The sequence below is a fragment of the Etheostoma spectabile genome, chromosome 22 (assembly GCF_008692095.1).
Source record: "Etheostoma spectabile isolate EspeVRDwgs_2016 chromosome 22, UIUC_Espe_1.0, whole genome shotgun sequence".
NCBI lineage: Eukaryota > Metazoa > Chordata > Actinopteri > Perciformes > Percidae > Etheostoma > Etheostoma spectabile.
The window spans coordinates 18,239,848-18,267,213 of record NC_045754.1 but is presented as its reverse complement, the minus strand read 5'-3'; the positions used below and the strand labels follow the sequence as shown (position 1 = coordinate 18,267,213).

Below are 27,366 nucleotides of genomic sequence, written 5' to 3'. Positions count from 1 at the left end.
GGATGACAGCTGGGCTGATGAGGGACGTGTGTGTTTTTTCTGTGTTTTACCTGACTGCTGGCAGTGAAAGAGGCTTTGATTGCATCTATGCAATGGGCTGCAGCTACAAACCTTTGAGCAGGCAAACCAGGCATCCTTTTTAGGCACTTTTAAATGAGAATAGATGTAAACTCAATAAACTGACTTCCCAACCGTTTCTGTATCGTTGCTTTCCAGAATAGGTATTCTTTTACGCTTCTGGATGCCTTGAAGTGGCTGTAAATGGCTGTAAAGTGTATGGAAGTCAATGGAAAACCTTTTCTATAGAAATAAAAAGTGCATTTGTTAATTTCTCTTCTAGTACTCTGTATCAACGATGTTTCATTCCGGGTATTGTTCAGGTGCCGCCGGAAATTCCACCGGATTTGCCTATTTTTCGGAGGGATGTCCGTTCCCTTCCACTTCTTTGTGTTGGCATTCTAAACTGGGGTGGATTTATGAAGACTAAGGTTAACTGCTCCTCATATCTGCAGGGTAAATCCAGACAGCTAGCTAGACTAAATGTGGACATTTAGTCTAATCTGATTTTTCTCTTGCATGACTAAAATAACATTTGAACACACAAGTTCCATCAAAACAAGTTCCTTCCCGAGGCTATTTTGCAGCGGCGCCATTGCTCTGTACAGTTCACTCAATTGTGATTGGTTTATAGAAATGCCAATAATCTAAAGCACTTTTTTCCCCATCCAAGAAGGCTGTGTGGACTAGCCAGACCCTCCTCTCCAGAGCTGTGGAGGAAGGTCTGGCAATGGGACACTACCCTTCTTGTAATGTACGTCCTTGTGTGGAGTTTATTGTTCCACTAAGAAAATATTAAGACTTAAATAGAAGTATATTCTAGGTAATGTCTGGCTTAAAACCCAAAGGCCAGATTGGATTTTCTGGGACTACAAACGGACAAGACGCCAGCGAGCCATCAACTTAAATCCAGACTTCTAAACATCTGCTGGATGATGTCTGAGACTAAATTTCCATATTTGACTACACTCTGAGCCTGATAGGAAATGAACGTGGTCTTCGTAACTTGCTGTCTGGTCACTGTCTGATAGTTTAAGTGATAAGGTCACGGTCTAGTACATTTGTTGTACTGCAGGAGAAAATGCCTGAGAAAAGCACCGTCCATGTCTACATGCCTATACATTGAGGGATTCTCTGTCTCCTTTGGGACAGCATATGTTTTTTGGGTTCACAGAAAGTTGAACCCAAAGAGCCTGCAGTCATAAAAGTGGTAGCTGTGTAATTTCACTGAGGCAGTTACTGGTGACACTGGATCTACACGGCCACACAGATGACTGCCTGAACCTTACGCGACCCTCTGTCACCCCACTGGAGAGAAAAACGATTGCCCGTAAAACTTGCACCTTAACAAGCATGACTCCTAACCTGCCTTTGTTGATTAACGTTCCTCGAATAAATCTGATACCTCTCAGCATTGTTGGAAACAAAACTTATTACAGCTACTGTCGTTGCAACAGTTGCAGTTCCGTTCAGGAAAGGGAGATCCTTTAGCTGTAAAGAAACGAAAAATGGTTTTGTGATTCTTTTTCTTCATACGACTTACATTTTTCAGTCAGGCTTGCTTATTTGACTTCAATTTCAAAATTAGGAAGGTATAACGGTAATAATTAAAGTGCCCATATTATAAAAACAAAATCACTTCTTCTTAGATTTGGGGTGATTATTTTGTGTCTCTGGTGCTTCCACACGCATACAAACTTGGAAATAAACACATGCTGTTTTGAGTGAGATACAGGTTTTTGAATGTCTTCTGCCTTCAGTCTCCAGGTGAGCTGTTCAAAATCTGCACAGCTTTCTACGTCCCTAGCCGAGATGAGGTGGCTGCCTGTAGCATGCTAGCGGTAGCATGCTAGCTCATTCTCAATGGAAAAACACACACTAGTTCACCATAATTTATAAAAAAACTACTTCCATGTCCCTGTTCTGCAGGTATTCCACAAGTGCCCCTTGTTTAGAAGAAGTCTCCCAGCTAATCCTGACTTGCGACTCCCAACAAAGATAGTATAGAAGTAAGATGTCTAACTCTGTAGCTAAAACAAGTGCGAAGTCTCACTTTGGAGCTAAAACAGAGACCCAAACACACAGGGTGAAACCCGGATCAGCAGCAATATGGTGTTTTGAAAATTAAACCATGTAAACCTATTCTGGTACAACCTCAAAAATGAAGAATAATATGGACGCTTTAACCTTTTACCTCCTTTATTGGTAACTGCAACATAATCACTGAAGCTAAAGGGGTACTAATCCAATTTTACACTTAAAGCTCTTAAAGCAGCTTTCCCATGTTTGAAAGAATAACCCTGATGATGTTATCGGCTTTGGCTATAAACTTTTTTTTTTTTTTAACAGAAAGCCTGCATTTCAAATAAGAGGTGTGGGACTTGAAAGAAGTGGGTATTTTGGAGGCGGGGGTCCTAATCAACTATTGAGTTTCATTATGGGAAGTGTAAGATCCATCGTTTTCGTAGCTTGGCTAATAGTAAGGACCAAAAGTTAGGATGTCTCTGCTGCACAGGTTTACACTACTATTTTTCTAAATGCTTTCATAAAGTCTATCTCCTGCAACTTTACAGAAGTGCAGTACTACATCTACTTCTAAATCCTGCTCTGATACGAAATACATTTGCCTTCCTCCTAGTGCACATTGGGAGCGTGACAAACTAAGAAAAAGCTCTGAAAGTCTAGCACGGAAAAAAACAACTTTGGTTTAAACTTTCTGGTATCCCATTGCAAGATTTGATTGAAAACCTTTCTATTTACATGTAAATGTTTGTGGATGCAATCTACAAATCTGTAGACTTCAATATACTTTTAAAGACAGAAAATAAGCAAGCAGGAATAATCACATACAACGTTTTGACAGACTCATTTTCAGAGATGTGGCATGAATGACTCGACAATGAAACTCTTTCCTTTGCCTTATTTTCCCTTTAGGAGACCAACAGGTTCCAAGTAAGATTAAACCACAGCACACAGTTAAAAAGTAATACATTTCAACAGTAAACGGTACCGGTCAAAAGTTTGGACACGCATTCAAGTGACTAAGAAAACATGTCCAAACTTTTGACTGGTACTGTGAATAGAGATGGTTCAACACCATTTTTTGCTTCTTGATACGGATTCTAATACCTGAACTTGCGTATCGGCCAATGCCGAGTACTGAGCCGATACCAGTGTCATATATTTTATTAGGGCGGCAAACGCAAACAATAAACAAACACAAACAATAAACACCACAAAACTTTCTTTCTTTATCCAGTTTGAAAGTCAGTTATAACTGAAAAAGAACATAAATAAACTACTTTAACATAGATTTTCTTTAGGGCTTTATTACGTGTTATCAGATCAGTGCATAAACTCCAGTACTTCCTGATACCAGCGTTTTAGGCAGTATCGGAGGTGATACTGATACCAATACTGCTATCGGTATCGGAACATCTCTAACTGTAAATGCAGCTTTTGCTTTAGGACTGCTCTTTGTGAGTCAATTAGTCGACTATTCGGTGGTTTTGGTCTTGGCTGACTAAGATTTCTTTAGTCGATTAGTCATTTTTTCATGCTTTCATGCTGACTTATGACTTGTTTCCAAGAAACTTCTGAGCACATCTCCGATAAACCCAAGATTTTAATTGGTGCTTTTGCAAGATTATTTGTTGAGAAACTCAGTTTTACACATCTGTCGATTAAATCAACTAATTGATTAGTCGACAAAACCGTACGAGTGTTAGTGAACTAAGAATGTCTTTAGTCGAGGACTTTATAGGAAACTCCAGTGCTCTCAGTGTATTGCACCAGATAAACTCTCTCTAAACCGCCCCACCCCCTAAACCCCTCCTGTGGACCTCGGGGGCTGTAAGACTGCTGAGATCTCCGCTATAATGACTTGGCATCAACTTGACTCTGCTCTTCCAAAACAATCTAGTGGAGACAGTGAGTTTAGCCAAGCCGTGCAGGCCAAATGGACATACAACATGAAGTAACCAAGTGGACAATCAATTGTATCAATCAAGGGGAAAGAAACAAGAATTTACCAAATGGCAGAAAAAAGAAACACAAATGTTCAAATAAAAACGGAAACCAGAGGTAAAAACCAGCTGTAAATCATTCCTATTCAGTCAGCCATCATTCTAACAAGTCTGTAGTCTAATACATAGACCTTGGCATGCTCTGAACGTAATATATCAAACCCTATCAAGCTCGATGTTTGAGTAACCCAGACATCTCCAATTAATACTCCAGCTTTATCTACCAGGAGGAAAGAAGGCATTAACTGGATACCACAGTCTTCTTGGAGAAAATTGGCTAAACACTCACTGAGAATCAAGAAATATTAGGACCACCTGCTCCTCCTGTGAAACACACAGAGTGGATCCAAGTCAAACCAGTGATCCCTTTTTGATTTCACTTTAATAAACACATTTGATTCACTGGGCGATATGTGGATCATACAAAAAGGCGAGCAATGACTCATGATATTACTGGTGGTCCTAATGATGGGAACACAGTGGATTTACAACTGCACTTTCATATGTTCTGTAACAAATCATCCCTCTGCGTCAGTCTTTCCCCTCCACTCCTCTACACCTTTGGAAAAATGTGAGCTTCTTAAGGCCAACAGAGAGAAGCACTCATCAAAACCTTTAAACTGATGGAGCCAAAGCCCTCTTCACATCGGTGCTGATTAGAGCCCGACCGATATATCGGCCGATATTAGCCATTTCCTGATCTTTTTTTATTTTTATTTATTAATTCATCAGAATCATTTATAATGACAAATACATGATTCTGATGAATGAATATTTAAAAAATAAAAACGGACTGTCAACCATGTTATGAGCTTTGGCGTTGCATAGTCTGTCCACCAGAGGGCGCTCTACAACGTCCCTGTTGGCAACAATGTTTTTTTTTTTGTTCAAAAGGACTTTAAGTTTCATATCTTAAGTTTGCATTTTTAAAACATTTTATTTATCAGAACTTTACTATATTTAGATTTTCCTTGTAACAAGAAAACTAATTTTCATATTATTTTAGTGAGAACTCATAAATAAATACAATGAGTAATGTTAGGGAAATCGGTTTGTTTTGTAACGCGTTTCTGGATTTCTTTTGAAATATATATCAGCACATCAGATTTTTAAATAACCAAATCTTGGTATCGGTATCGGCCTTAAAAATCATTTATCGGTCGGGCTCTAGCGCTGATGCCCACTTCACACTCCTACTTCATACACTTTACCGTTTTCATTTTTGTTTACATTTACAGAACTCTAAAATGTGGCTTAAAATTTGGACTTCAGACATGTCTGTTTATATCCTTTGCATGTTGGTTGTTTTTTGAGTTCCAACACTCCTCTCATCTACAGAGCACATACAGTACAGTAGTACTGCTACACCTCATTGTCCTTGTTGCTTATGAGTTAATTATGGAGGCCTACATTTTCTTCACAGTATTAATTGGAAAGCTGGCTGTAATAGGCGGAGAGTTTAAACAAGAGGGGGAGCCATGCTGTTAATTGCTAAAAGCAATTTACATTACATACACTGTGGATCGGCCTCCGCAGTGTGCTAAGAGACTCATTTGACACACTAAGGGATGTGGGAGTTATTACCATGAACTAAGCTACAGTTGTCTAAAAATAAATCCATAAGGTTTCTAAAAGCGTATTTAGTAGAGTATCAGTGCAATGCTAAAGAAACAATAGCATATTAATAAACCCAGCAAACCAAAATATTTGGATTTACACTCAGTTGCTGAAAAGCTGCTCGCAGGCCAAACACTTCACATCTCAGCAACTCAGGTAATATGAAACATATGAATTGGAAGTGCCTTTTGTTTGAAGCGCATAATAAAACTGACACCATCACTTTTGCGTTGCAGTGAACTATAAGAAATAAAAGGTAAACAGTTACAAAAAATAAAATAAAATGTGGTAGCACTTTACATTTCACCACGGTAATAAGATGGTAATAGTGGGGTAACAGTGTGATAAAGAGGTAATATATAGGTAATAACTAGTAATTACCAAAGTAATAACTGGGTAATACATGACAGTAATAAGATATGATACTAGGGTAATAAGGTGATAAGAAGGTAACAGATGTAATAACATGCAATTACCAAGGTAATAATACATAAGAATGGGTCAGATGAAAACCGTATGTATATATTGGTAGTGGTAATATAGTTATATTAATATTGTAATAACATGATAATAATGGAGTAATATATGTTGATGTTTTAACAGTATTATAGGCTACTATCAGCACATAGTATGGAGAGATAACAACACTGTATACCAATACATTACGTGTTTAAAAATATCACATTTGGTGACACAAGAGCACCTTGGCAGTGACCAGGAGGTGAAGTGAAATCTCTCCAGCTAGTCATCAACACTCCCTACTTTGGTCCGTACAGCCCAACCCAACTCAGCAACTGCCACCCCCCAAGATTTTAGAAGATATTATTATTCCCATAAACAGAGATAGTTTGAACAGTGCAATTTTGGTTAAATACCTTCACAGGTAGCAGCTCTGGTTCCAAGCTGGATGAATGTATTGAGTGTAAAGAAAACACTCACAGAGAGGGGTGAGAGAGGAGAGCAAGGTGTTTTCCCCCTGGCTCCACAAGCCTATCTATTAACCATTGAATACTATCTATTTATATCCCCAGAAAAATACAGTCACACTCACATAAAGCACCAGAGGCACTCGTTTGCCTTTCTGTAGCGAACACAGGACATCTTTGTGTTGCCCCAAGGTTTTTCTCTGTTGCTTACCCCATGTTGCCAAGGTCTTGCGCTCACAAGCTTAGACCTAGGATAAAGATGTATTAGGGGATATGTGTAGACTTTTTTGCTCTTGCATGAGAATGAAAACCAGGCTGACATTGTTGGGAGAGCAAAAAACTGTGCTGCACTGTGCATGTTATGGTGTTTCTTCTTAGTAAAACATCCATTTCTCCCAAACTCCTGCTCAAATGGCTTAAAGTAATCTGGGAAGAGCTCCTTTTAGACATAATAGCTGCTTTAATTATGCACTGGAATACACAGTCACTCGTTTTAAGATAATTTAGGAGAGTCCGCCATATTTCTACAAGCTATAACCACAGTGTCAGATTTTCTCTTTTCTACTAATGTGTAGAAAAAAGAAGAAAAAAAATATGAACATGATTGAACTTGAAGCAGATTAGTTAGCAGAACAGCTCCCACTCTCTGTATATTTAGGTAATCCTTGAAGCTTTCTAGCAAGCTCTCTCTCTCCACAGGGTGTATTCAAACCTGCAGGCCATTTCCATTGGTCAGATTCAAGGGATGAGTCGATTAGGTTAACAGCTGTAAATCTCATGCAGGAAAGGACTCGCTTTGGGCATATATTGTTGGTTTGAAAATATGATATGAAACTACCCTTCAACAATATCTGACAAGTTTGTGTGTCCTGTAACGATTGATTGCTGTGCTCTCACACCACTAAGAAATCCAAGTATGGGGTAAAACAGCTCCGGGGTTAATAATGACTCTGCAAAACAAACAAAAAGTGAAAACGCCCCGGGTTTGTTTTGATATAACAGACTCGTCACTTACCTTGAATACAAACATTTCTCTCCTCAGTATTGCCAGGGTGTTGAAGCCTCCATCGCAGATGTGGGGTTTAGCATTGGGATGGGACGGCCTATCTCCTGGGGGCAGCCTCGGAGGTCGTGTCTGCCTGTCTGGCTTGCGGGGGTCCGATGGAGGATGGGAGCGAGGAAGGGGTGCCGTTGGCAAAGGCTTGGTGGGTTGGGGAAGCTTATCAGGAGGCCCTGGAGGCAGACAGAGGAAAATATCTCACTTGTCGGGATACATAGAACTGCAACACTTACCATTTGCAACCAGAGATGTCTGGGGGCAAGTGGTTGAATTTGGACCACACCTGGTCATACCCTACTACAGAACAACAATGTACTGTAAACACATTGCAATGGATGCAGCTCGATGCATATGAAAAATATGGAATGTGAATCTGAGTTTTTCACAAGTTAAACTTTCTTGCTGAGAGTAAGATGATTGATACCACTATCATGTCTGTACTAGGGGTGCACGATTCAGAAAATGTCACAATATCAGATTTGATTCAAAATCAATTTGACTCAAAACAATTCTCAATTTAAAAAAACGATTCACAGTATGTAAACGTAGTTACTTTTCCCATGTGACAGTATATATGCCACTACAAAAAAAAAAGAATAGATTTTTGGAATTCTATGAATTGATAAAGAATCTGTAGAGCTTGAATTGCAATATGAATGTGAATCAATTTTTAGCACACCCCTAGTCTGTACGCTAAATATGAAGCTACAATTAGCAGACGGTTAGCTTAGCTTTGCACAAAAGCTGGAAAGGGAGGAAGCAGCATACCCGTTTGTCCAATGGTAACAAATCCAATTATGAGCATCGCTAAAGATCACTGAATAACACATGACGTTGCCGGAGTGATGACAAGACTCCAGGAAGTCACTGCGACTGGCCAAAGAATTGTCAGGACCATACGGATTAAATAGATAAGACGTAACATGTAAATGAGTTAACCTTAGAAGTAGTTGGAGGATTGTGTTACCCTAGGACAGAGCCAGGTTAGCAGTTCCCCCGGTCTTTATTCAATCAAATGAAGCAAGGGAATATTAGGCAAAGAAGAAAACAAATTTAGGACAGAGATAATAACAGTAGCCCTGAGCAGGAAAACTAGTTTATATGAGTGTATAGATATTTAGGGCTGTAAACAAGTGTGCAAATTTAGTGTGAAGCACTTTCATTATTACTGTGCCATTTACAGCCAACGAGCCACCTGAGCTTGCAGCAGAGCCACATGTTTAAGTCAAGCTACATTTATTCACCAGTAACTGGACCTACGCTGGCAAAAGATGAGGTAAGATATGAAGAGGAAATAGCAACAAGGAGTTGAAGACAAAGAAATAACACATGAGAGATAAAGGAGACGATAAAAAAAGAAGGTGAGGTCATGCAAGATCAACACTGCCAAGCCTAGTGATTCAGCTCACCAAAGCATAATATATGTTAAGATTAATAAAACAGACATAAAGCATAGGCTACGTTATAAAAATGTACATTCTGTAGAGATAAAAATGTCCTCGCTAACGGGAGGCCCAGACATGCCTTGGCGTCATTTCACATTCATGATTTACATGAGAGAAAGAGGGCGAGAGACACACAGAGGAAAAACAGAGCGAGGCCAAGCAAGTGGGTTGTGTGTCTGAATAATTGAGCACATGACAACCCATAAATAACACACTGTAACTGTGATAACCAGGATATGAGTTGGCATGTGTTGATTGGGGCCAACGGATGCTGGAATGGTGGCATGTATAAATCATGAGCCTGAAATCTACTGTAAACATTCAGGACTTATGAATGATTACCTGAGTCCACAAATTGTTTAAAATTCAGTGAATGAAAAAAGGATTAAAAAGGAACTGAATGAACAACCAAGTATTTAACTAAAGCAGTCAATCTATGATTAGCAATTAAACAAAGAAATGAAAACAAACCACTAAACTAGTTGACACACTAGCTGGACATGGGATAAAGAGGGAATGCTGCTCTGCCAGACACCCACCAGTCCGCACAGAGATTTCATTCACTGACTAAATTAAATCCCCTGAAATCCATCCCAGATTAGTGGAGCCAAAGCACTCTGCTGTTATGTAAGTATTGGTAGGGCTCACAGTCAGATGGGTGTGTAAACAAACATGCAAAAAAAAAACTATGACAAGGAAAATTAAACATGGCAAGCATCTGACAGATTTGGGGTCTTTCAGTCTAATTTTATCCACTACTCCACAAACATTTTACCCAATGAACCGGATATCTTCAAGTCTTTACGTTAGACCAGTGGTCCCCTAAATGCTATCAAGGCCCAAGCCAATCACTGCAGCAGCTCATTTCACTGATTAGTACACTTTAAACCAAAGAGCAGGAGGCTAATCAGTGAGTTTAGCTGGGTGAGGTGATTGGCTACTCCTGCGCCTCAACGGCACATAGATGGAAACCAATAGTCTGGACTGAAAACAAAGGAGTCTGAAGGACCTTTCTGAGTGTCCATAAAGGGGTAATCAGGCAATTCCATTCCATAAAATCTGGGGGGTTCACATGAGTTGTGTAAAAAAAAAAAAGAATCTGATTCTATCCAGCCGAAGCTGCGATGTCCTACCTTTTATTCCCTAAAATGGGTCAAGATCCCAAAAACTGGATCCTACAATTCCCATGATGCAACTTAATACATTTGTAGAACCTCCCTGATGAGTGGTAAATATGTAAGCATGTTGATTTGTATGTACACTAACTACTAAAACAATGTACTATTAGTATTGAATCGAATTAGTATGTACTGTGGATTTACAACACGCGCTTAAGTAGGCCTGCATGATTAATCGTTATAAAATCGGGATCTCGTTCCACCCTGTTCACAATTTCATTTTCAAATAACTTTGAATTTTTGTTTTTTAATTAAAAAAATTAAGTATGACTTTGATTCTTATTTAATTTCCGAGCCAACTGAATCCCAAACGCAACTTCTTTCTTTTATGAGTTTTAAAATAGACTTTATAAAATAGGTTTTAAAGCGCTCCCAAGCGCTGCAGTGCTCTCCCTTCTCTTCATCGAGCCCTCTATGTTTACAGGCTTGTGGTGATGCACAATGTGCTATAGGTGCCAAAAATAATCTATGTTTGGTACTGCCAATTTGTTTTGTTTTGTCATGGTTCACGTGTGCAATATACATTACACTTTGGGAGAAAAAAATCGTAGCAGAAAATAGTTGTATAAATTCTAAAAAAATCGGGATTAATATTTGTTCCAGAATGGTGCAGTGTGTTACATACTCAAACACATTTATAAATTTGGTTTGGTGTACTATTAGATTCTTTACTAATGTACTATGCAGCCAAAGTGCAAAATTACTGATTATTGGCCTTTTGTATATCTAGGTGCTGAGAGGAAGTTCAGTGTAATTATCAAAATGATGTGATATTTGGAGTGCTGCTTGTGTAAACAGGAAGTAAGCTATTCTCTTTAAAAACAAAACAAAGCAAAAAACAGAATAATTCCGCTTTTATGTTTTATATATGATCTGTCTTCATTATTTATAATTACTTGCAGGTTGCTAACAATTTTCATTTGTTTTGAATCCAATACATATCCAGTGAAGTTTTGTCTATTAATTATCCACAATAAATGATTATGGCTTAGTAAAAAGGAATCTGATGAATATATGCAACCAGCAGCTGTTTCTTCTCCTACTAGGACCTTAAGGTAAGAAACAGCTGGATGTCCAAAATCCTCGACATCAAGCGCATCCTACCCTTGTCAGACTTTTTCTTCCCACAATTCCTGACTGGCTCCCACTGACTGCAAATCAAAGCCATAAAATGCAACACCTCCTTCCCATTTACACTCCTACACCACCTTTCTTTGTAAATCTCTTACTCCTTGGCTTACTCACCTCACCCATAATTCTCTTCACATTCCACTATACGTCTCTTTATTGGAAACCCATTCACATCTGGTGTTATTCAACCTTGACGCCGCCACCCTCTAATTCATCTAAACTGTCCCTGTTTAGCCTTCACGTCGCTGTTGCCACAAGGAAGAAAAGGAGGCCAACTACTACTGGAAAAAAAAAAATAGACTGTGAGACGAGCTGCCATCACTTGTCCTGCCCTTCAACTCTTGGTACAACAGCGAGGAGGAGGGAGGGGCGGCAGTGGAGAGGAGTTAAAGAGAGAGGGATGAGGAGAGATTTGATCGCTTGCCCAGGTCTGTCACTCCCAGAGGGACAAGCCCTGACCATGTAAGCAGATGGCAGGTTCTTTTGTGTGTGTGTGTGTGTGTGTGTGTGTGTGTGTGTTTGTAGCCATTCATGTGACAGACCGTAGTTATCTCAGCAGAGTGTGACTGGTTTACAGCCTCAACAGCTGTATGGGGCAATTCTGTCACTTCCCACAAAGTTGTTTTTGAACTTGGATGTCAAACGGAGGTGGAGGGCGACAACGTGGATGTACAAAATTCATGAATCTAAAAACGATGGGTTCCTCCACAACAAATTACATTGAGAAAAAAAAGCACACGTCTAAAATTGAGGTCTTAGCAACATCCGCCATGATGTAACACTAATACAACTCTGAGAGTGTCATAATAAAGACTACACTGATGCTTACATAAATCTGTTACAGTCAAATTGAATTTCACACTTCCTAAACACCAGCCCCCGGAGCTACATCAGAAGCACAGCAACAAAGCACAGCAATCAGCAATCAGCACCAGATGTGTGTCCATAAGAAAATGTGTAGGTGCTCTGAAGAAGAGCGTTCGCCTCCTTTGATCTTAAATTAAAGTCTTGATCTCAGATCTGTGCTTTATCTGGTTATCAAAGTGATCTTGTGCTATAACTGGGTTAGAAAAACATAGAAAATACATTATTCCAGTTATGATGACAAATGTCAGGCTCGCACACAAGAAATAAATGGGTGCTGTGAAACCAATTTATTTCAATTGAACACCAAAAATAATTTGCGGATTCGATATAAGGTTTTATTTTGGTTAAAGTTCAACTTTTGGTGAACTAAAATAAGACCTTAACTAGACTGATAGGTAATCTGTACGTCTGAATGAAGCCAGGAGGCTTACCATAAATCTTCTGGATGCCCAGCAGGTCGTCCATGGGCAGTTTGAAATTGTCAGTGTCCATGTACTGGTAGAAAGGAGCCATGATGGCTGTGGGGTCGTTGGAGTGTTCGAGGCCCAGCGCGTGGCCAAGCTCGTGGACCGCCACCAGGAACAAATCGTTACCTGCAAACAGAAGGGGAGAGGAGAGACAGAGAAAAAAGAGAGAGCAGTCTGTCATTGCTTTGCTCCACTGTAAATTAGTTTGTAGCACTTTGTATATCGCTCACAAGTTGCACCTGTTCTGGTTGGCTGTGCCAGTGTGGCTCCTTCAAAATAAAGTTTTGTACTGCCTGATTTAAATAAACAGGGAAAAGTTTCAGGCTAGTTCATGGTTTGACAGTAAAATGTGCGGTCCTCCTCGGTATAATATGTATCCAAACATATGTGAATGTGTGTGTGTGAGCATAGATAATCCACGATTTAGCACCCATGAGTGGATTAGGTAGCGAGCCACAGGCACTTATGGGAATATTACACAGGCTTTACACACACACACACACACACACACACACACACACACACACACACACACACACAAAACACACACACACACACACACCACACACACACACACACACACACACACACACACACCCACACACACACACACACACACACACACACACACACACACACACACCACACACACACACACACACACCAAATCCAGCGCTGTGTAATTAGTCTGGAGCTGTGGTAAGCCGATGACTACACTTGGTTGACCTTTTGACTCCGAAGCCCTCTGTTGCTGACAGCCAAACATCCACCCAATCCCAAATGTATTAGCTTTGGATATTTGGGATTTAAAGCCGCCCCTCCGTGTCCCATTCAAGTTCTTCAACTTACGTCACTGGCTACCAAAACAACAACAAAAAACACTCCTCCTCTCTGATGTTTGGCCAATTTGTCGGATCCAACTCATAAAGAAACTCGTCATCATTGTTGAGAAACACATGGGCATATAATTAGGGTTAGACTTCTATGTCTTATGTAGAATTTATAATAGCCCACTGGCTGTCTTTGGGAAGCTATTAATGTGATTCCAATGAGACATCTCAGAATAAATGTACTCTTTCATGAATAAAACGTTATGGAAAACTATGAAGGCATTAAAATCACCAGACACTTTTTTTTTTTTTTTTAAACAGGAATTTAGAATTGAACTAGTCAAATGTTTTGCACAAGATCTAAAATCCTCTATTTCAAGGTTTGTTTCTCCGATACTCTCCCCGGTGCCATCTCTCTTAAGTTTTACCTTTCCCTCTCTTTCTTATCACACTGAGAGACTCGCCGGGAATGAAATAGAGCATCACTTATTCATTGCAATTTGTACTAGTGTGAGGCACTTATCTGCTGCAAATCTGTCACATGAATAACGCATCAGCAGATACAGACAGCGATCCAGATCACTTCTTAGCAGGTACAGTAAAATGCATAAGAATTTACGGGCCAGACTACCACAGAGAAATTGCCTATTTTGATATTTGACTGTATAAATGTCAGCGAGTCTTTAATAAGGTTGATGTAAAGGACTTCATTGCAGGGGTGTAAAAGGACAGACAGACTGAAAAAGCACTACTCTTCAGCCAAACGCTTGCAATGAAAGTAGATGGATAGTAAAAGTACAGAAACTGAGACAAAATGTATGCAAGGTTGTAATATTGAAGTGTCTGGAGATAAGAGTTTATAGCAAATGAAGGGTGGCGCAGAAGGGAAGGGAGATAAAGAGAAGAAAGAAAGGGCTCAGTGAATTAGCAATCGCTTCTGGAGGAAACAGGGTCACCCCGTCTTCAGGCCATTTCCTATGGTGGCAGTGGGAGCAGGGGACTAACATTGTGCAATGGAGCAGTTTTAAACATCAAAATAGCATTGTCAAATTAATTGTGGTACAGAAGCTAGTGCAATTATTGTACAGAATTTTTTTTTCTTTTTCTTTTTTTATAAAATGGTAGACGTGTCTGTCAACACATTCAACTACAAAAGCATTCCCTGAAGGAAAATGCGTGTGAGTGCTGTGTGCACTGATGCTGACTGGAATCCTTTTTGAATGACTTTTATAAAATCTCATTGACCCTAATGTATTGGCTGAGTTATAGATGTAATGGAAGTGAATGGAGGCTTTCAACACTTCTGCATTAGATGTCAATATATTACAGTAAATATTGTAACCAATAACAAATGATGATAAACTACGCGTCAGTCGGGGGGTTGAAATGAATCATTGCATTGATGCATTGCGTTTTGGAGGTGGATGATTCTGCATCTATGCAGTGACAGACCATAATGCATTATTGCCTACTGATGTTGCTTGTTCATTTTTCTTTTGCTGCTTTTTTTGTTTGTTTGTGCCTTTTGTTTGCCGTGTTCAGACTCCACTACATCGGGAAGTGCCTTTTAAGAGCAGCTGCAAAAAAATGGGGGGTTCGGGATATCGAATCGTATCAATCACATTGACCGGATAATCATAATTGAATTGAGACCAGTGAGGACTCAAACCCCTAAACATCAGTGCAAGATTAAGTATTTGGAGATTTTAATTTGAGTTTCTAGTATATACAATTGCTAAGATGTACATACAATAGGACTCCATAATTTTAATGCACTATATAACTGGTAATAACTCACAAGAACTGTGCATGTCATCATAGTGAGCCTACACAGTTCGTCAGTGTGTTTGGAATGTGAATGGAGTTCATACCGCTGTGTTATGCTCTAATCACAAATGGACTGCCATGGCTTTTAATGCATTAATGCATAACAAATAATACCTTTAATGAATGTTATCAATAAGAAAAATTATAGCACCCATCTACAAATAAATATGCATTATTTGGGATATGAATCATTTTGGTATCATTAAACCACAGAAGCAAAATGTTTCTCATTCAACATGCAGACACATGCAGTAGTACTGAGCCAGTGCAGGTCCTGCAACTACAGATGCTCTGGTCACATCAGCTACACGAGGAAAGTGATGGACATGTCTGTCTTTTTCCATCTCCGTCTTGTTCTTTCCCTCAATCTTGAGTCAGCCTTTCTTCCTCCTCGGGCCATTTAATGTTAGCGTTGTCACTTTGTTTCCATTTGATCTGTAAGTCCCGCTGTAGTGGACAGGGACGTCCTGTGTGCCCCAGGGGCCACGAACAAAGCCAAGGAGGTTTATACTGCCTGGCTAATTATCAGCTGGATGGACAGGGTGTATCCAGAGCCTACACAGGGGACGGTAGAAAGTGGAGAGAGACGGTATGAGGTAGAGGTGTAACGATGCATTGATCTGGATCGATGTATTGATTCAAACCTTAATGATCCGATATTATTAATACAAAGTTTAAAATATCAATACATATTGTCATCTTTAGGATGCGCCTTTATTTTGAAATTTCCTACTTGTTCTTTTTATTAACAGGGTGGTTTGTTTTTTATTTAAATTTCTGAAAGAGCTCAGTAATGAAACTGTCAAATCCTATTTTAGTTGCTTTTTGTAAATATATATAAATGGAACTGATTGTGTTAAATAGGCCGGTAGTATCATCATCAGTATCAGTCGCAGGCCCCCGAATTGAATCAAATAGACATGGTATCGTATCAGACTTTGTGACATCAGCAAATATTGTATTGTTGATTTACATCCTTAGTATAAGGCAGACAGCAACGGATGAAAGAGACAAAAAGGTAATGCGAGGGCATGGTGTACAAGAAGAGAAAAGAAGCAAGATGAAGGTGAGAGACAAAGTTACGGGAAGGAGGAAGAGATGAGTGGGAGACAAAGACACAAATGAGTAGATACATAAAGAGATAAAAAAAAAAGGCGAGGTAAAATGAAAAGAAAGGGCATTTGGAGTGATAGCTGCGTGAGGAAATATTGGGGGAAAACACAGGATGATAAAGAGAAGGGGGAAAAACTAAGGAGAGGAAAACGATAAGGCTCGGGACTATTTGTTATCTTGCGAGATGTTCCAATGTTCCTGCAATCACAAACGATGGGGATGATGAATTACACAACAGTAACCTTTGACCCTGTTATTTGTAACATCACCTTCCTGCCAGTGGCTGAACCTCAGAAAATAAAGCGAGAGGGCTTCAACAGCAGGATGCAGTTGAAGAAAACAATGCCTGGAGATGAAATACATTACTGTGTGATAACCCAATTGAGGGTAACAGTCTTTTTGGAAGTAGGGGAAACGTCCTATATTTTTAGCATATTTTAGCATACTATAGCTCATTCTTGTCTATACCATTTGCTGGTTTGAGCAAGAATTTAGCATAATAGGAAGACATCCAAATAATTTAATGCATTCATAAAAGCTACATTTGATGAAAAAATAAGTTAAATTAGTTTTTCCCCATGTTAAGTGGGCAATGATCATAGTGGCAGCTCGTGGCAGCAGTCTGCCGACTCTTTAGGGTAGGTCAAGGTTGCTGCTAATGAGATAGTGCAGCCAAGAAGTAGAAAAAAAAGAAGGGAAGATAAAGTGGAAGAGGTGGAGGAGGAGAGTCCATGGAGATTTATGATGAGAAGTAGTTCTCCCTGTCTTTTCCCATAGAGTTGCAATAAAGTAAACAGGGGTTGTGATTAGAAACCAGAAACTCCTCTACCTGCTCTTCCTCCATAATTTACAGGCTCCCTGCACGTGCCACTGCTGCTACAGCCCATCTGCTGGCTGAGGGCACATGTGACATGAGAATACTGAGTTTCAGATGTAAACACACAGAGACAAACACACGCTGGCCCACAAATCAGATATGTGGCCCTGGACACCGCTGTTCAATTGCAATAATAGCTCAGGTTGTCAGCGCAGGCCTCCGGGGGCCTGTAACCCTCTCTGCTTCCTTACCGTTTAACTAAGCGCCCGTGGTTCACTCAATACATGACAACTGATGTCAGCTAAAAGCATGGCTGACCGGTAGGCTGTCCACTTGTTGGCACTTGTTTTTTTCCCTCAGCTTTTGGATGCACATATTTGTTTAGAAAAAGCCCACAAACAAATCTATAACAACTTCCTGTTCTACAGATAAGGATGCCCAGCAGAGACTGACCATTTTTACTCCACCCTTTCTTTAATACATAAATACAGCTGCCACGACTGTTACTAATGTTGTCTCATTGCTGTTTTTTTTCCATCCAAGTCTAAGCAAGCATAAGCACTCTCTCTGTCCCAGAGGACCTCAAAGGTTTCCCATTGTTCAACTCTCACAACTCCCTGGGCGGTTGACACTGCATTTTCAGTAATGGTCTTGGAAAACCTTGCGCTGCATGATCAAGTAAATGCAAAAAGGGGTTAATAGTACCACTATATGGGCAGAGGTTACTAACCTTTTCTTCTGATGCTCCCCCACAGCCCTGTGATGGAAATCAACCCTATTTCACAGAAGTGCAATAGGGTTGTACAAATTGTTCATGCAGAATCTCAGAAACATTGAATGGAAGGGTCACACCTTACCTAAAACAGTTCTAACGTGAAAATTGTTCAGCCAGTCTTAATTAAAAGATGGTTTTAAAAAAGCTAAGATGTGAAGTAGGTGGTGCACTGTCCCTGACACCGGCTGAGCGCTCAACAGCGGAGAGCAGGAAAATGAAAAGGAAGGAAATCAGCTGTTATCCACTAGTTTAGGTGAAGTTCACAAACCGACACTGGATGTTTTTTTCCTCTGAGCTGCTACGTCATCAGAAATCAGAGTAAACTTCATCCTGAAGGAAGCTGGAGATATGTAAAGTGAGAAGGAAAAGAAAGACAAGGTGCAGAGAGGTGAGGGCACAGCCACCTAGGAGTGCTGTGTTGTACTGACACGCTGCCAGAGAATCTCAGCCCAGTGGTTCAGTGCCTGGCTCAGAGGGCCCTGGGCACACACGGCTCGGCTGGCTGTCAAAACACAGCTATGTGGCCGACTTGACAGAGTGATCATTGGGAAGAATACAGCTAAAGTACAATGGCTGCATTTGGCTCGATTCACTTTCACACTGTCTGCTTCTACTCTTCTTACTCTCACAAGACAAAACAGAAACACACAGTGTTCCCATTGGTACATTTCACCAAATCAACTTACAAGACAAAAATAGATAGATAAACACTTCATTCATCCCCGGAAGGAAATTCACGTCACAGCAGCAGTACACTAACAAAAAACACTAAACAAACGACAAAAGTGCAGGAAATCAGCACCAAGCTTTTCACACGTGAAATTCCAGGAACCAAGTTGGAGTCAAAATGTAATTCCTTTCTGGTTTATTGCGCTCATAATTGCAGATTAAAACATTGTTAGTAGATAATGTATTTGCCCTGCCACCAATACTCAGTCTACAAATAAAGTCTACAAAAAAGACTAATTGGTAAAATTGGTAAAGTTCGTTGAAATTCCAACCCTTCACACCATGATATTTGAAAAATACCAGTAATGACTAGGATTGGGTACCAAGAAAATCCAAAAATTACCCCAATGCGTCATCAGATAATAAGGAAACATGCTTAGTTGAAATACCATCTTTTCTGATAACAAGGCTAATGCCAGTATTTTCTCCTTTTGAAATTTTCGTTCCGTGACGGAATTTCTATCTGTGTTTTATCCCATCCAGTGTCATCCACTGGATGGGATAAACTGGACACAAAGGGCGGAGCAGGGGCGGATGACGCATCTAAGCCAGTGTTCTGTATGGCTTCAATGGCGCAAACCACTAAAGAGGGAACGTCGCAGATTTTCAACCCTTCTGGGGTGACTCATCCATCGCAGACATTTTTAAGCGACCAGAATGTTCCAATTACTTTTGAGTGAAAACACACAGTGTGAGGGTCAAAGTCTATGCTGAAAGCATTGATGTTTAGCCACGCCCTGAAGCATGCCCCGCTTTATAATCAATCCAAAAAAAGGGGGGACCATCACTTACAAAATGAACATAATGCCGTATTGAACAAGACTTGAAAGTAGCGATTAAGGCCATAAACTCATTAGATACTATAGAAACAGGCTTCTTTTTTGGAACCTGTGGAGTCGCCCACTGATTGGAAATGAGATAGAATGAAGGTTTAAGGCACTGGCTTCACTTTCCAGGCCCGGAAGTTGCAGCTTGGTAGGTACTTGGAATTAGCCGGTACCCAAAGCCAAGCGGTGTATCCCTACTGTTAGCGGTCAACAACGCAGTGTTAGTGTCAGTACCATGCACTATCCATTGTACACCACTATTCTATAAACAGTCTGTTGCTCCATTTGCTTTCTCCACTTCCCTCTTCTTCTATCCCCTCCCTATTTGCCGGCCCTCTCTCTCTGTGTTCCCCTCGCTCTAGGCTGTTGACATTGGTTGAGCAACTGCTGTTGAATCTATTACACTTAATTCTCACAAGCTTGTCAGAGAACAAAACCCCGGCTGATGGGAGCAACATACGTACACTGGAGTAATTATTTATTTACAGAGATTGCTACAGACTGAAATTCTGTGTGGAACATTGCCAGGGATCCAAATATTGGCCGTTCCGGTGGAATTGAGGTAAATAAACCAGCAGAAAAGGAGGAAAACAGTGCCGCCAAGAAAAGGACATCCTTTATTCTTGTCATGTTTATCTCTGTGCCGCACCTGTGAGCGAGACAGGGATGTGTGTACATTTTCATTGTGATCATTAATCATTGATAATGCATTCACAAGCAATGGTTCGCACACATATCTGCAGCTGGTCCTATGGACACATAAAAAACCCAACAGTAATTTTACTTCACCACAAAAATGCTGGAGAAAACATTCTCAACTCAGCTTGTATCAGACTGCGATAATGGTGACAGAATTTTAAAAAAAACTACAACACCCCTAAGGCCAAAAAAATATAGCCCAAATACACTTTTTATATGGTCAAGGTAAACATACCTTCCTCCTTGGGTCTTTAAGATACTCTGCTCAGTTCAGCAAACAAGTGATTACCACTGACCAATAACTCCTCAACTTGTACAAACGCCTGGTTTGCTACATACTTTGTTGGGGAAAGAGGAAAATGTTCACTGCTTTTCCACAGTTGCCAACTTTTTTGCGTCAATACTTGCTACAAAGTTGAAGTTGCAACTGTTTTCAGTGCTTCCACTGCAGCTGCCATTTTAAGTAGTTTTACCACTGGCACATCAAATGACGTTTTAACTAGGCATGGGCAGGTTACCGGTTTCAAGGTATGCCGCGGACTGAAAAAGTCAAGGTTTCAAAATCAATGACATTTCCTGTCATACGGTTTCTAAGGTATGGGCTGTTTTTTTTTATGAGTGGTCAAGGAGAGAAACTGCACTTTAGTAATACATATATTGTGGACAATGGAAAAAGGATTTGAATTTTTTACCCAGACATTTAAAAGAATAGTACATTTTAAAGCTGTAATTGCTGTAACTGCTTTCAGTGCTTATACTTTAGCCGAAGCCATTCATTTTCAGTTCATGCCCTTGAATTGGCACCAATTTCTATCATGACTTCCACTGACACTTCCAGCTAAACTTATCCCCGACACTCCGGCTGACATTTCAACTCCTCACAGTGCTTGAACTTCAACAGAGTCTCTAACTCCTTTCAGCACTTTCACCCCAACTGATACTTCAACTTCCCTCAGCGTTTACACCTCAACTTTTGTGAGCACTTTTGTTTTTGCTGACATTTCAAATTTCTTTCACTTGTCGCATATCAACTGTCGCTTCAACAAAAACGTCATCCTTCATCGTTTCAAGACTAATTCAAACTTTTCAACTGTGAGCATACACATTTTGTTTAGAAAATGCAGCCATTTCTAGTTATCTGTTAGTTTTTGTGCAGTAAGAGAAAGTGTTCACTGCTTTTAAACTGTTTCCCCTCCTTGCTTTTATGACTCGATCAAAAGGACCATTGTTAGGTAAGCCGTTCTTCTAGAATGCAGAACTATAAATCTGATATTTACAGACAGATGCTGCCTTTGTGGATGTGTCACAGATTTTCTAGCCGGAAGTAAGTAAGTAGGTTAAAAAATAAATAAAGCAAACACATTTTCACTTAATGATTTAAATAGGAACAAAATATATTAGAAGTATGAGCTGCTCAGTGGGTCTCGATTCTGTCAATGCATAAAAAATTAAAATTAAAATTAACATTGTTATTTAATCCTTTCAATACAAAAATGGATCACACATCACTAAAGACACAAGTGGCTTTCCTCAAAGCGATAAAATGTGTGTTCTTAGAACGAGGCAGGGCTATTTACACTTTTTGTTTGCAAAGGACTATGGGTACAAGATTATGAAAGCATCTGACTGACTAGTGGGAGGGCAAGCCTCCCCGGGTGCGCGATTTATTTGTGCGCGTGTATATGTGCATGTGTGTGTGTGTGTGTGTGTGTGTGTGTGTATTCATATGTGGGGGCGGAAGAGAGTACTGCCGCCCACGTGGAAGTTGATGCTGCTGTCAGTAGGCGGCCATCTATTTCTAGTGGCAGCCTGGTGGGCAGGAACGCAGGGTGCTATCTCTGCTTTCTTTCTCTTCATTTAATTTCTTTTGTGCAAAGTGGGAGAGCAATTATCTCTCTTAGAAGTAATATTCATAGCTGGAAATTAAACTAACAGGGTGTGTTAACCACCAAAGATATTTTGGCGCACAATAAAGAAGCTATTAAAGGTGCCGTATCTACCAAATCCAAACACTAGTATGTAAGTGAACACTTTGTAGCCATTATCTCACACCTGTGTTAGTGTCACAGCTAATATTACTCAACATTTAAAACCCCATTTCCCTGACACTCTGTGGCTTTCTGCCACAAAAACAATTGCTGCACCTCACCCCTCAAGTCACCACCTGCCAGTGCTGCAAAGTCTGAAATCCCTAGCTCCAGATTTGCACCATTAAGCTGTTTGTCTCTATGTATTTACTATACAGCAAACCAACAGATTTTCCGACACAGGTACAGGGTGCTAGGCTTCTCAGTACTGGTCTCTTATAATACGGATGCCTCTAATTGTGTGGGTTTGGTTCTAAAATAGTGGTGGATGATGAGTGAAGACAAGGGTTTCTAAAATATGTGAGGCTCCTCCTTGCACTTACAAACATTTATATAATTCTAGCAAATAATACATGAGATTTGCTGTATTATTTAACCCACTGAGAACGAAAGACGCACCGATGCATCCAAACGATGTTTGACAAAACTCCTACTCAAAAAGCGATATTACAAAATTTCAAACATTTATTTACTATTTTAAATCATATATAACCTAAGACTTTGGTAAACTTATTTCAAGCACTGAAACAACTTGTATCAGCAAAAGAGATTTGAGGAATTTCGAAAAGCCAACATCAACGTTTCATCTTTAGCGACAAATTCTCTCTCTACACATTGCTCTCGAAAAGAATTGGCATCACTATACGGAAAAATGAGTTTGTTCTGAACAAATACCTTAAAAAGGTACATTTATGTAAAAATGCCCTTAAACCTTAAAGGATTAAGTCAAGTTTCAATGATAGATAATATGGTTTTTGTATATTTACTCAAAAGCAGCAAAGATGGCAGTAGCTTTTCCTTCCCTTAATCATCTCTTCACTTGTCCTGTCAGGCCATGTACAACCATGCACGGCCCCAACAACCTCCACCAATTACAGGTTACCCAGGGAACAAAACATGCTGCTACTCCTTGAACATACTGAGCTTTATGTATTATAAAGGGAGGGTCACAATTTGAAATTAAGTCACACTCTCGAATTTCGAATTAAAAAAAAGGAATCATCAATACTGCCATGTCACGTCTCTGACCCAGAAAGACTTTTCCCAGAGACTTTACATGGCTAAAGAAACTTTCAGCGGATATTTTTTTTGGGGGTACATCAACTTACCAGCCCAAACACTTCAAGGGTCCTTCTTTAAAACATCACATGAACGCACAAAATGGATGCGAGCAGACCCACGGGACTGCACCCGCCCACGTCGCCTTGCACGCCCCCATTTCACATTCTGCCAAGCGGAAAAAAAACACACACGTTCTGCTTATAGCTTAATCCTGTTAAAACCACACGGTTGAATTTCAGCCTGCATGCACGTTTTGTAGCCTAAATAGAGGAGCATATATTGGAATATATAAGTTATTAGAATGCAGAGTCACCCTCTCTGCTCTCTGTCTGCTCAGCTGCTAAAGGCCTTTTTACAGTAGCCACAGCCGAGCTGGCGCCGAAAACGTGACGTCATGAGAGTGGCATAACTATTCATACTTACACATGGTGGTCGCAACGCTAGTTGCAGTCTGCTCCTGAACAGAGGTAGCGCTAATGAGCAAAGGCTACCGACTTGCTAATTCTACGGACTAGAAGAAGAAAAAGGTATACAAAAGGCATAACTGGCAGCAGCATTGCCGTCAATGCTTCGATTCGATTCGATGACCTACTTCGTCGGATAAAGCCTTTCATTCACCATGAAAGAACTCTTCTTAAACCAGTAAGTTTACAAGAGAGACATCTAGTCAGTCTGAGAGTCCTGGCATCTGGTTGTCTGCATGCTCGTCCATGCTTCCTGTTTCCGCTTTGTAGCGCGCCGATGAAAAAAATAGAGTGGTGCGGGCCCTCTGCTAGTGCATTGAAAATCCTGGCGCGCCAGCGAGACCTACGGCATTTTGACATCACCTTCGCGAGCGCCACTTCGGGTGCGGCTAGTACACCGACAGCTTAAGACAGCTGTCTCGGCCTCGGCATTGTAGGGCTTTTTTTTCTTCTTTTTTTACTTTATTGACAAGTTGCAAAGTTTCCAATCGACTAAATATATACGTTATTGTTACATTATGTTGTTTATAAATTGCATATCATCTGTGCTTTAAAAAAAAAAAATGTAAAAATTGCAAATCAAACCGTGACCTTAGAATCAAAACTGAATTAATTCTATTGATTTGGAATTGAGGATTTGGAGAATCGTGACAACCCTTTGTATTATCATCTCTCACAGATATACAATGTGCTGTATATTTCAAAACATTATCTAAAGTGGTACAGTAAATCATACTACGTCAAGTATATTTATCATGGTCCTGGACTGGATCATGTAGTGTCTTATACTGATCCATTTTATTGCACTGTATCATATCATAGTGTTACATCATGCAATGTCAACTGTTCAACTGCATCTTTGAGATAGACTGCCTACAAGGTAGTTGGTTTTCCAGCACCCTTGAAATGTTGTGTGTGTGTGTGTGTGTGTGTGTGTGTGTCTTTCTTTCTGTGCTGTTTTACTGCCTGTGTCCTCCCATGAACTCTTCTACTTCCCGTAACCCAACCATCAATAGTATTCCTACTGCCTGCCCAAATGTAGCCATGCTGGACGTCCTCAGGACTTGCACATATACACATGCTCCCAGTAAAAGATAAAGATCAGCTCCTGTGGTAAGAAAAAGCATCTGATAGAGCGAGGCAGCGGCAGAGTGGGGGAGATAGAGAGGGACAAAGATAGAGAAAGGAGGACATAGAACAGATTATAGATCTTTATAAAACACGCTACACGGTTTTCTGAGAAGCTGAACGACCTTGAAAGAATGGAGAATTTTTTTTTTTTTTTTTACTTTGTTTCCATTTAATTGAGCAAGAGTTTGGAGAAAAAAAGATTAGATCTGTCAGTATTATAGTCTAATTTAAGAGAGAGTTCATCCCAAAATATACTTTGGAAATATACATTATATTCCTCTTACCTGTAGAGCTATTTAAGATAGCAATGTTGGACCATGAGGAACCACGGTTGCCAGATGTAGTTTTCTAGAAAGAAAATTGTTCTTACATGAACATGCTCATAATCAGGTCTGTGGATTACCTTGAGTAACTACACTCACCGGCCACTTTATTAGGTACACCTGTCCAACTGCTCGTTAACACTTAATTTCTAAGCAGCCAATCACATGGCGGCAACTCAGTGCATTTAGGCATGTAGACATGGTCAAGAGAATCTCCTGCAGTTCAAACCGAGCATCAGTATGGGGAAGAAAGGTGATTTGAGTGACTTTGAACGTGGCATGATTGTTGGTGCCAGAAGGGCTGGTCTGAGTATTTCAGAAACTGCTAATCTACTGGGATTTTCACGCACAACCATCTCTAGGGTTTACAGAGAATGGTCCGAAAAAGAAAAACATCCAGTGAGCGGCAGTTCTGTGGGCGGAAATGCCTTGTTGATGCCGAGGTCAGAGGAGAATGGCCAGACTGGTTCGAGCTGATAGAAGGGCAACAGTGACTCAAATAACCACCCGTTACAACCCAAGGTGGGCAGAAGAGCATCTCTGAACGCACAGTACGTCGAACTTTGAGGCAGATGGGCTACAGCAGCAGAAGACCACATCGGGTGCCACTCCTTTCAGCTAAGAACAGGAAACTGAGACTACAATTTGCACAAGCTCATCGAAATTGGACAATAGAAGATTGGAAAAAACGTTGCCTGGTCTGATGAGTCTCGATTTCTGCTGCGACAGTCGGATGGTAGGGTCAGAATTTGGCGTCTACAACATGAAAGCATGGATCCATCCTGCCTTGTATCAACGGTTCAGGCTAGTGGTGGTGGTGGTGGTGTCATGGTGTGGGGAATATTTTCTTGGCACTCTTTGGGCCCCTTGGTACCAATTGAGCATCGTTGCAACGCCACAGCCTACCTGAGTATTGTTGCTGACCATGTCCATCCCTTTATGACCATAATGTACCCAACTTCTGATGGCTACTTTCAGCAGGATAAAGCGCCATGTCATAAGCTGGAATCATCACAGACTGGTTTCTTGAACATGACAATGAGTTCGCTGTACTCAAATGGCCTCCACAGTCACCAGATCTCAATCCAATAGAGCATCTTTGGGATGTGGTGGAACGGGAGATTCGCATCATGGATGTGCAGCCGACAAATCTGCGGCAACTGTGTGATGCCATCATGTCAATATGGACCAAACTCCCTGAGGAATGCTTCCAGCACCTTGTTGAATCTATGCCACGAAGAATTGAGGCAGTTCTGAAGGCAAAAGGGGGTCCAACCCGTTACTAGCATGGGGTACCTAATAAAGTGGCCGGTGAGTGTAGGTCATGATTTCTGGAAAGAGACATGTTGTTGAGTTCTTCAAATGCACTTTTTTTTTGGCGTAGAACACCACAATCTGATTGCCATCTAGTTCCATTATAGAGAGAAGGCAAAAAAATGGTTGACTTTGGCCTGAACCGCCCCTTTAAAACAGAGAAGGGAAATTCTCCTTTATGCAGACAACACGCTTCTTTTTTACTAATGAGACCTGAACCTTCTCTATATTAAAGGTAACACACCTAGGTTAAAGGTAACATTAGGTAAATTATGTATAATTTTACATAGCTGGGAATTAAATAGAAAAACACTACCTAAGTTTACACTTTTATATTTATTGGTTTTTCATTTTATACCAATACCAATTTAAATCTGAATTCCACTTAAAATAGTTAATGCATTTCACATTATTTTAACAAATATTTTTCTAAGAATTTCAGGACAGAGGTGTTACAAAATAATAAACCTAATAATGCATTGCAGAGCACCACAAAACATTGAGATTACACTGTGATACATACTGCATATTAATGGGAATGCACTCAGGTTTCAGTGAGATATGAGGCTGTAGTTTCTTCACTCCCACTTCGCTG

At 40.3% G+C, this 27,366-nt stretch overlaps 1 protein-coding gene across 2 annotated transcripts in view; it reads right to left on the bottom strand.

Moving 5' to 3' along the window:
* The window catches only part of mmp16a (matrix metallopeptidase 16a (membrane-inserted)), a 92,550-nt gene that overhangs the window by 20,791 nt on the left and 44,393 nt on the right, over nt 1-27,366 (bottom strand). For both annotated transcript variants that reach the window (XM_032503679.1, XM_032503678.1), the window contains 2 exons: nt 12,738-12,899; nt 7,641-7,858 (listed from right to left, as the gene is read on the bottom strand). In XM_032503679.1, the coding sequence (XP_032359570.1) occupies nt 7,641-7,858; nt 12,738-12,899 (380 nt within the window). The remainder of the gene's footprint in view (nt 1-7,640; nt 7,859-12,737; nt 12,900-27,366) is intronic.